The 11,341-nt window shown below is 46.4% G+C and overlaps 1 protein-coding gene across 4 annotated transcripts in view; it reads right to left on the reverse strand.

The window, feature by feature from the left end:
- The window catches only part of LOC112230633 (serine/threonine-protein kinase MRCK beta), a 132,634-nt gene that overhangs the window by 70,073 nt on the left and 51,220 nt on the right, over nt 1–11,341 (reverse strand). For all 4 annotated transcript variants that reach the window (XM_042300567.1, XM_024396907.2, XM_042300566.1 and 1 more), the window contains 3 exons: nt 6,971–7,219; nt 1,659–1,902; nt 1,348–1,467 (listed from right to left, as the gene is read on the reverse strand). In XM_042300567.1, the coding sequence (XP_042156501.1) occupies nt 1,348–1,467; nt 1,659–1,902; nt 6,971–7,219 (613 nt within the window). The remainder of the gene's footprint in view (nt 1–1,347; nt 1,468–1,658; nt 1,903–6,970; nt 7,220–11,341) is intronic.

The raw sequence follows: 11,341 nt of genomic DNA on the forward strand, positions 1-11,341 counted from the left end.
TAGCTAGCGAACCACGTGCCAGTCAGCTAACCTAGCCAGCCAGCCAACTTAGCTAGCGAACCACGTGCCAGTCAGCTAACCTAGCCAGCCAACTTATCTAGCAAACCACGTGCCAGCCAGCTAACCTAGCCAGCCAACTTATCTAGCGAACCACGAGCCAGCCAGCTAGGCGAGCCACGTGCCAGCAAGCTAACCTAGCCAGCTAACCAACTCAGCTAGAGAGCCACGTGCCAGTCAGCTAACCTAGCCAGCCAGCCAACTTAGCGAACCACGTGCCAGTCAGCTAACCTAGCCAGCCAACTTAGCTAGCGAACCACGTGCCAGTCAGCTAACCTAGCCAGCCAGCCAACTTAGCTAGCGAACCACGTGCCAGTCAGCTAACCTAGCCAGCCAACTTATCTAGCAAACCACGTGCCAGCCAGCTAACCTAGCAAGCTAGCCAACTCAGCTAGAGAGCCATGTGCCAGCCAGCTGCATCTTAGCCATATAACCAGCATGCCAACAGCCCTGTTAACAAATCCACCAGGCCCCTCATACCAAATAAACTACATTATGTCACTGAATAACAAATAAACATGGGTGATGTTAGCTAGTTAGCTTAGCATTAGTTGTGTCCATCTTACTAGTTAAGATGACCTTTCATGCGATGGGGTATCCAAGGAAGGAGGGGGGCTGTGGTTATCTGTTTCTTTAATTTGCCATGGGGAGAATCTGGAAGAATTGGGGGGGAGGCGATAAGCAGGGTCCTTCTCTAGTAGTTGTCCTCAGCTGCAAGGCATGCCTATGCCTCTTTCACATTATGGAAAATACTGGAGTGTTCCTAAACTCGTTTCCTGATCTTCAGGATGGCTGTGTATATCAGGAACGGGTGAAGTCCTCTTGCTGTCATTTGTCATTGTCGAAGGATTTCCTCTTCAGTGTCATTGCTGTATTCTGGGTAGAGTGCCAGATTGGATCTCCCATGTCTTGGTGGGTTCTCCAGGGCTCTGGTTCACCGCAGAATATCCACTCGGTCCTCATTTGTTAACAGGCAGAATATGAGGGTGCGGGGACGGCTATGGTTATTACTGCCACTGTAAATTCAGTGTGCCCGTTGAATTTCAATCTTCCTCCCTTGTAGCAATGGTATCCATTTTGGTAGATTCTCCTTAAGAAAACCTTTTGGGTCAGAACACTACGTTTTTTCCCCCCAGGAATAGCCCCAAAAGTAAACCAAGGGCACATCAAACACTTTCAGGTATTTGACCTTTGTGTTCCAGCCAGGCCTGATTTCAATGCCCAGACAATGTTGACTTGCTAGTCAATGATATTGGGTTGCCAGATTGGGTTACATTGAGAGACACTGACCTGCAAGTTTCTTCTTGAGCCTCTCAATCTCTTCATTGAGCTTCTTCATCTCCTTGTCTCGGCCCTGGGTGCAGGCACCGCGGCCCGGCCCGTGGAGAGACTGCACAGCCTGAGTGGACTCTGGAGGGGGTCAGAGGGGGCATGAAACACAGGTCAAGGGTCAGAAGTCATGTCCACTTTAAACTGTGGGACACTAAGGGTGTGTATCAAGGTTGTCTGTGTGTGCATGCTGTGTGAGTGTTTCTCCTGGCCTCGCTGGTGTGTGTCTACGCATGCGATCTGTGTGTGTGTGTTTCTTTTTGCCCTCTCACCCTGCAGCTTGCGACTCAGCTCCTGCTTCTCCTGCTCCAGCCGGTGGATCCTCCTCTCGAAAACCTCAACCCCCAGCTCCCTCTCCTGGTCCCTGGGACCGCCCTCCTGGGAGCCCCCGTCTGACAGTCCGGCCCTGTTGACGCTGCCGCAGTCCGAGAAGCAGCTGTCCGTGGTGTAAGTGAAGCCCACGAAGGGCAGATGCTGGCCAGTGAAGCCTGTGAGCGTAACTGGAGGGCCAATGTCCTGTTGGGTAGGAGAGAGAAAGAGAAATCGGTTAGAGTCGAACAGCCAAACTGACCAAGGGAAGAGGTAATTAAACTACTGAGGTCGTGGAGGACAAAACCACTTATGGTTTTCATTCTTAACCGGGGACCTGTAACTGTAACTGAGTGTCTTTCGCTTGCCAATCAGTGAAATAGAGTTCATTCACTTTAGCTTGGCTGGCTAGCTTGTTTCCAGTTAGCATTAATTAGCTAGCTCCTTTCCAGTTAGTGTTAACAAGCTAGCTTGTTTCTAGTTAGCATTAAATAGCTAGCTCTGTTTGAATGTTAAATGATGAGACAGAGGCATTGATGCGAGTAAAACACTGGAGTTGCAGTAATTAACATTTACCACCAGATGGCATCACTGTGCCATCTTACACCCATAACATCTTGCCTTTTATAAAATAGGACAGGAGCTGTCAATTCACTAACAAAACAAACCTAGTAATAATTTCCAACATGAACAGTGTAGGTTTTTTTAGTATTTTTTTTCAGGTAACAATTTACCACATTTTGATACTCTTTTCACTTTTATCTCTGGCAACAATCCCAAATGGGAAACCTACAGATTAAGTATTTTTGGTGGCTGGGAAAGATGCCCGCAGCGTGAAAAGACAGGGGGCTTGTCTGCGAGGACTGCGGGTCCCCGCACAGGCGTGTCACCTGACTGTCTAAGGGGAGTATTGATGGGCGAGGGAGCGGCCGACCTGTGATCCCCTGGCTCTTCGCCCAGTGCCTCAGTCCCCATGTGACTTGCTGGGGTTCCGTCTTTTGTCATGCGACCCCTTTGACCATCAGGGTTCTGAGTAGGTGCTGGCTCTGCAATCCGAAGGTCAACCCTGGTACGACGGAACAGTGATCCATTCACTTCGACCAAATAAGAGCGTGGTGCCACTTTCTGTACACAGGATCCGAGTCTCCAGAGGCCTGTCTGGTCCCCTGGTAGTGGCTTCATTCGCACCGTTTCACCCACCCTGAGCTCAGGTAAGTCTTTTGCTGATTTGTCGTAGATGAACTTGGAGACCTGTCTTCTGTGACGTAGCTGCACCAGCACATCTGTCACCACACATGACTGACTCAAGGAGAGTGCTGGCTACTGGCAGAGCTGCTTTTAAGCGCCGTGCCATGAGGCGCTGGGCCGGGCAGCTATCCATACCTTCTGTCGGGGTATTGCGCCACTGCAGGATTGCTTTCCAGGCAACTTTGCACTCTCGCAGAGCTTTTTTGCAGAGGTTCTGTGGACTCCGCCTTTCCATTAGCTTTTGGGTGCCGTGGTGATGAAGTGACGTGATCGAATTCCCATTCTGCAGGAAATTTTCGGAACTCAACTCCGGAGAATTGGGGTCCATTGTATGAAATTACCCTATCTGGTTGGCCATAGCGGGCAAACTGAGCCTTGCAGCGTTTGATCATTGTCTCTGCTGAGAGGTCGGGGGGAGGTCAATCTCCCAGAAGTCTGAGTAATGATTGACTACCAGCAGAAAGTCTTTGCCACTGTGCTGGAAGAGATCTAGACTTACTATCTGCCAGGGGCGCATCGGTAGCTTGTGGGACATCATTGTCTAGGTCTCTGTTGCTCAATGGCATATTCATTGCAGATTGTGCATTTACTGACAGTCTGATTTCACTCTGCATTCCTGGCCAATACAGTGCGTCACGTGCTGTTCTGTAACAGGCCTCACCTCCAATGCGACTCGAGTGCACGCGCACCAACATCTCAGGGCGCAGAGACCGGGGAATAATGACTCTGATCCTTGAATATTACTCAGTTTTGAACACTGAGCTCCTCTTTGACTGGCCAATATTCTCTGACGGCTAGAGAAGTTTCTTCCTTGCAGTCGGGCCAGCCCATCAGAATCACAGTCCTCAATGCCTGGAGTTGCTCGTCCCTGTCTGTGTGCTGTCTGATTTGTATAAGGCGCTGGTCCGTAACATTGAGGTAGTCAGCCTGGTTGATGTGTTCAACATCCACTTGCTCTGTTTGTAAGCTGCACACGGCGTGTTGTTCATGCATGGAGCGTGTGTGAGTGCCTGATGCAGTAGTCCTGCTGAGCGTGTCACTCACATACATACATACATACATACATCCATCTGTGGCCCTGGCTTATACACCACCTTGAGGTTGTAGTTTTGTAGGGCCAGTAGCATGCTCTGCAGTCATTTCGGGGCATTCAGTAGAGGCTTGCTGAATATAGCACTAAGGAGCTTGTGATCTGTCTCTGCGGTAATGTTGTCATGCCCGTACAGGTAGTGGTGGAAGTGTTGGCATACAAACACAATGCTTAGGCACTCCTTCTCTATCTGGGCATATTTCTGCTCTGTTGTAGTGAGTGCCCTAGAGGCGAATGCCACAGGCTGGCCCTCCTGCATGAGGCAACAGCCAAGTCCATACTGGCTTGAGTCACTCTGAATCGTGACAGGTTTTGACACATTGTAGTATTGCAGTACAGGTGTCTGGGTGACCAGTTGTTTTATTTCCCTCACCGCTGCGTCATGTTTTGGGAGCCAATGCCAGATGGTGTCCTTGTCCATGAGCCTCCTCAGTGGCTCACACACCCCGCGGTAGGAACTTGGCCAGGTAGGTGACAAATCCGAAGAAGCGCTGCACTCCCTTCAGATGGGTGGGGCATTTCCAAGACAGCCTTCACTTTTTCAGGATCCGCCTTCAATCGCAGTAGGAACTTGGCCAGGTAGGTGACAAATCCGAAGAAGCGCTGCACTCCCTTCAGATGGGTGGGGCATTTCCAAGACAGCCTTCACTTTTTCAGGATCCGCCTTCAATCGCAGTAGGAACTTGGCCAGGTAGGTGACAAATCCGACGAAGCGCTGCACTCCCTTCAGATGGGTGGGGCATTTCCAAGACAGCCTTCACTTTTTCAGGATCCGCCTTCAATCCAGTGGAGGACAAGATGTGCCCATGAAAGCGGACCTCTGGCACTTTAAACTGAAGCTTTTTTATGCTTAGCTTGACCTGTCTGCATCTGACCATCAGGGGACAGCAGCTTGGCGTCATGGTCACATTCTGCCTCCTCATCACTGTCCCCACAGCACACTACGATGATGTCATCTGCTATGGGTTCCACGCCACTGAGTCCCATCAACAGCTCATGCTGTTTCCGCTGATATACCTCTGGAGCCACGGAGACACCAAACGGAAGCGTCAACCACCTCTTCTTGTCCCAGGGTGTCCAAAAGGTGGTCATGTAGCTGCTAGGCTCGTCGAGCTTGCACTGCAGGAAGGCATCTCTGGCGTCCACGAGCGTGAAGACTCTGGCCTTCGGGAGCTTGTAAAGAACACCCTCCAACGTGGGCATAATGTAATGTGAACGTCGCAGAGCCCGGTTGAGGTGTTTAGGATCAATGTATATCCGTAGCTTATCTGGTTTCTTGACGATTACCATATTACTTATCTAGTCTGTAGGCTGACGGATATGTGGCCATCTGCTTCGTGTTTGTCAAGCTGAGCCTTCGTAGCTGCTTTCATGGCCACTGGTACATTTCTGGATTGCTGCGTCCAACTCAAAGTGGACTTCCCCGGGAACTGACTCGACCGGTGCGTTGAAGACATCATGGTACTTGCTTAGGAGTGTCTCCTTGCTCAGGGGCCCAGCCTGGACTTTGTCTATAATGTTAAGATCAGCTGGGATGGTGAAGTTAATAAGTCCAAGGCGCTCGCATGTAGAACCTGACAGTAATGGCTGTTGACTAGCCTCAACTATTTTAAACTCAAGGGTGTGTTTCTGGCCACGTAAAACACACTGTCACAAACAGGCCTAGAGGTCATGAACTAGCCTGAATACAGTTTCAGCTTGGTGCTACTCTGTGTGAGTTTGTCTCTGGGTGCGAGCCTCCTTTTATCTTTAAGGCTCATAACGTTACATGTGGCCCCTGAATCTTCATTGCTGTGGTTTATTATTAAGTAGCAGAGTGACAAACCACTTTTGTCCTTTTGCCCTCACTGCCCCTATGCACTCGCTAGCATGTACATCCTCTGTGCTGTCGTTCCCTTCATCTGTGTTTGTTTCCATGGAGTGCACTTTACCCTCCTTTCTCTTGGTTATCATGCAGACCCTTGCGAAGTGATTAGCTGTACCACAGGATTTGCATATTTTTCCATAGGCTAGGCAGTGTTCTTTTCCTCATCCATGAGAAATGCCACAATATCAGCATGTATTGGGGTTGTCTACTGCAGAGTTGGCTGTAGTATTAGCATTAGTTGTGGCAAAGGGGGATTTCTTTACTGGCTGCCTGAATGTAGCATTGACATTGTCCATATGTTGCCTTTCTAGCTCCATGGATCTTATGCGTATATCAGTAAGCTCTGCTGCACGGCATGTCTCCACTGCCAAGGCCAGCGTCAAGTCACGTTCTGTCAGCAAACGTCTGCGCGTGCCCTCATCAGTTATGCCAAGCATAATCTTATCTCTGTTCATCTCTTAAAGCACCATAAGCTGCATTTTCCCTTAGCCTAGTGACAAAGCTGTCAATGGACTCCCCGTCCTCCTGTTTGCAATACCCGAAAACATAACGCTCGTAGATGACGTTCTTTGCTGGCTTAAAGTAATGTTCAAGAGCATCAAGAATAGCTATAGCGTTACCTTGCTGAGCTGTTGTCAGGTTGTGTTTGTATATACACACGTGTCGGCATTCAGTTCCCATTGTAGTCCTCAGAGTGGCAGCCACTACCTCATCGTCCTTTTCCACAAGTCCCGTTGCTGACGCAAAGTCCTCTAATTCACCTCTAAACGTATCCCAGTTCATGCTCCAATCCCAGCTGAGCTTCATAACGGCAGGAGGGGGAATGTTCGCTGCCATGTCTAACGGGTGCTAACAACACTGAAGCTAAATAGCAAACTCACTCTAGCTAAGGCCAATTCCGGCGAAGTTTTACTCAAATAAGCATTTATTTGGCAAACCAGAACAGGTGACTCTAATTAGCTAGCTCGTGTCCAGTTTGCGTTAACGAGCAAGCTTGAGTCTAGGTAGCATTTGCTAGCTATTTTTCTGTTATCATTAGCTAGATAGCTTGTCTCCCCAAGTCCACCCACCGGGTTTTTAAGAATATCGTCGTCTACGTCGAAGTTGGAGGTGTCAGATGGCGAGCTGACGTCAGGGATGTAGGGCGCCTCAGTGGAGCGGATGTGATCCCAGTCGATGCCGGTGAAGAAGGGGTGGTCCTTGAAGTCGCCGATACCGTTCTGGCCCAGGCGGCGCTCGCGGCCGCAGATGAGATGCGAGATCAGGTCCTTGGCGTCCTCCGACACATCGCTGATGTTTGAGGGGAACTGGAAACGCTCCTGTGAGAGAGCAGGGAAGAGAGGAATCAGGACTTAAAATCTCCTTTATAGTGTCAATAGCATTCATTACAATAACACTAAAACACTCACATAAACATCTGCAAAAGAAGCAGGAGGGGGATGAAAGAGAGGGGGAGCGATGAAGGAGAGTTCAGAGAAAGAGGGGGTAACATTAGGGAGCCTGACCAAATGAGGCACAGGAACAGCAAAAGTAGGAGGAGGACAGCAGTGAGACCTACAAAGAAAAAGTCAGAAAGACAGCAGGAAAAGGTCAAATCAACAGAATTACAGAGATATACATGTATATATGCCTTCAAAGTATTCAAACCCCTCAACAAATGTTGCTGAAAATGAATCAAGAAAAGAATATATAAAATCAGCCACCTCCACACTATCTCATAATGAAAAAGTGAAAACATGTTTAAGAATTGTTTGCTAATTTATTGAGAATGTAATACAGAAATATCTCATTTACATAATTATTCACACCCGAGTCAATACTTTGTAGAAGCACCTTTGGCAGTGATTATAGCTGTGAGTCTCGCAGAGCTTTCCACAAACGGATTGTGCAACATGTATACATTTTTATTGAAAAAGAAATTGTTCAAACTCTGTCAAAATGGTTGTTGATCATTGATAGACAACCATTTTGGCCTGGTGTTTTAGGTTATTGTCCTGCTGAGAGGTGAATTAATTTCTGGTGGAAAAGCAGACAACCAGGTTTTCCTCTAGGATTTTGTCTGTGCTCCATTCTGTTTCTTTTTCATCCTGAAAAACTCAAATCCTAAACACTAGAATTGCTTTAAAACAGCCAATCTGACCATTTTCAATAAAAACCTCAAATCCACCTTCCCTAAATATGTGTATTTTACACTAGCAGTACTAGCAGACAAATAACAAAATACAAAAACTGATCCTCAAAGCACCGTGAAGGTCACAATGACCATATGTATATTTAACAGTAGAATAGCTGGGCCTCGAGGAACACCAATAGGCAACCAGTTTAATAAATAAATGGACCCCCCCTTACAGCCAATGTCATTTGGTTGTGTTTATGAAGGTGTTAGTAACATTAGAATACAAAATGTAAATATTTGAAAGAACATCATTTCATTCATTTATGTTAATGTAGGCTATACAGTGCATTCGGAAAGTATTCAGACCCCTCGACTTTCCCACATTTTGTAACATTACAGCCTTATTCTAAAATTGATTAAATGTTTTTCCCCCCTCAATCTACACACAACACCCCATTATGACAAAGCAAAAACAGGTTCAGAAATGTTTTGAAAAAGAAAATATACATATATCTAAAATAAGTATTCAGACCCTTTGAAATGAGACTAGAAATTGAGCTCAGGTGCTTCCTGTTTCCATTGATAATCCATGAGATGTTTCTACAACTTGATTGGAGTCCACCTGTGGTAATTTCAATTGACTGGACATGATTTGGAAAGGCACACGTCTATATTAGGTCCAACAGTTGACAGTGCATGTCAGAGCAAAAACCAAGCCATGAGGTCGAAGGAATTGTCCGTAGAGCTCCGAGACAGGATTGTGTCGAGGCACAGACCTGGGGAAGGGTACCAAAACATTTCTGCAGCATTGAAGGTCCCCAAGAACACAGTGGCCTCCATCATTCCTAGATGGAATTAGTATGGAACCACCAAGACTCTTCCTAGAGCTGGACGCCCAGCCAAACTGAGCAATCGGGGGAGAAGGACCTTAGTCAGGGAGGTGTCCAAGAAGGTGACCAAGAACCCGATGGTCACTCTAACAGAGATCCAGAGTTCCACTGAGATGGGAGAACCTTCCAGAAGGACAACCATCTCTGCAGCACTCCACCACCAATCAGGCCTTTATGGTAGAGTGGCCAGACGGAAGCCAGTAAAAAGGCACATCACAGCCCACTTGGAGTTTGCCAAAAGGCACCTAAAGGACTCTGACTATGAGAAACAAGATTCTCTGGTCTGATAAAACCAAGATTGAACTCTTAGCCTGAATGCCAAGCATCAAGTCTGAAGGACACCTGCCACCATCCATATGGTGAAGCATGATGTTGGCAGCATCATGCTGTGGGGATTTGTTCAGCAGCAGGGAGTGGGAGACTCGTCAGGATTGAGGGAAAGATGAACTGAGCAAAGTACATTGAAATCCTTGATGAAAACCTGCTCCAAAGCGCTCAGGACCTCCGACTGGGGAGAAGGTTCACCTTCCAACAGGACAACGACTCTAAGCACACAGCCAAGACAATGCAGTAGTGGCTTCGAGACAAGTCTCTGAATGTCCTTGAGTGGCCCAGCCAAAGCGCGGAATTGAACATGATCGAACATCTCTGGAGAGACTAGAAAATAGCTGTTGCGGCGATGCTCCCCATCCAACCTGAAAGAGAGGAATGGGAGAAACTCTCCAAATACAGGTGTGCGAAGCTTGTAGAGTCATACCCAAGAAGACTCGGGGCTGTAGTCAAAGGTGTTTCAACAAAGAACTGAGTAAAGGGTTCGAATACTTATGGAAATGTCACATTTTGTCATTATGTGGCATTTTGTGTAGATTGATGAGGAAAAAAATGTTTTTAATCAATTTTAGAACAAGGCTGTAATGTAACAAAATGTGGAAAAAGTTAAGGGGTATGAATACTTTCCAAATGCATTGTACGTAAAAGCGAAAAACTATCAAAAGCCAGCATTTCAAATACAAAATTGGATTTCACTCGTGGAGTGCCGTTGTTTCAACTATGCGCTAAGACAATTTGTACAATTGTTTGACAAAAATAGGTTCATCAGAAACCTTGAAATCGGCTCTTTCCAGTAGGGTATAGCAATCAAAACATCTGGCCTGCATGGACATCTGTAGAATGACATGGAAGGAGTGTTATTTGGTAAGCTCCTTGCTTCTTTGTCAATGCACGCTGTCAATACATTCTCCACAGGTCATCAGTCTCTCCATTCAACAATTTATAAATTGTCACCCATCAGACTATTGTCAATTTAATGTTGTCTTTAGGCCACATCTATTACTATATGTGTGGAATTAGTTTCAATATTGTTTAAGTGTAGTTTGGATGGGGCAGCTGGGCGGGAAACTTGTCTTCCAGTCAGGTTTCTTATGACTTATTTTAACATAATAAATGCATTTATTTAGCAACATATTATTTATGATGGAATATTTATACAATTGAAATATCAACAGTCAGAATGACCTTCATGGCCATTCTAGCAGTTATGCAATTCTGGCACTCCGCATATTAACAATTACAAGCATGCCCATAACATGATGCAGCCGCTACTATGCTTGAAAATATGGAGAGTGGTACTCAGTAATGTATTCAGGGAAGAATTTTAACTGCATTGCCACATGTTTTATAGTATTACTTTAGTGCCTTACTGCAAACAGGATGCATGTTTTGGAATATTTGTATTCTGTACAGGCTCTCTTCTTTTCCCTCTGTCATCTAGGTTGGTATTGTGGAGAAACTACAATGCTGTTGATCCAACTGATGTAAAGTCACCATTGGCCTCATGGTGAAATCCCTGAGCGGTTTCCTTCATCTCCGGCAACTGAGTTAGGAAGGATGACTAGATCTTTGTAGTAACTGGGTGTATTGATACACCACAGTGTCATTAATAACTTCACCATGCTCAAAGGGATATTCAATGTCTTTTTTTATTTTGACCCATCTACCAATAGGTGCCCTTTATGCAAGGCATTGAAAAATGTGTGTTTGAAATTCACTGCTCGACTGAGGCACCTTACAGATAATTGTATGTGTGGGGTACAGAGATGTGGTAGTCATTCAAAAATCATGTTAAACACGGTGAAATACTGTACATTTCGGAAGTAAACAACGAGTCAGAAAAAAAATCATTAATCAAATGTTTGGAATATGTAGCACTTATTGCTGGCCAATAGATTCAGAAAAGGAGGCAGGAAAAGCATATGCGAGTTGCTTGCTGTCACTAAGGCAGTTTGGATGCTGATGACACACAAGCTAAATTCACTAGATTGTGGCAAGCTAGTCACTTTGTCCTGACTCAGAGGTAGGCAACACGCTGGTCCCTAAACACAGATCTAAGACCAGATTTCCCTACACATACCTGTGACCCAATTCTCTTGCATGGC

This window comes from Oncorhynchus tshawytscha, linkage group LG18, assembly GCF_018296145.1.
Source record: "Oncorhynchus tshawytscha isolate Ot180627B linkage group LG18, Otsh_v2.0, whole genome shotgun sequence".
Taxonomy (NCBI): Eukaryota; Metazoa; Chordata; class Actinopteri; order Salmoniformes; family Salmonidae; genus Oncorhynchus; species Oncorhynchus tshawytscha.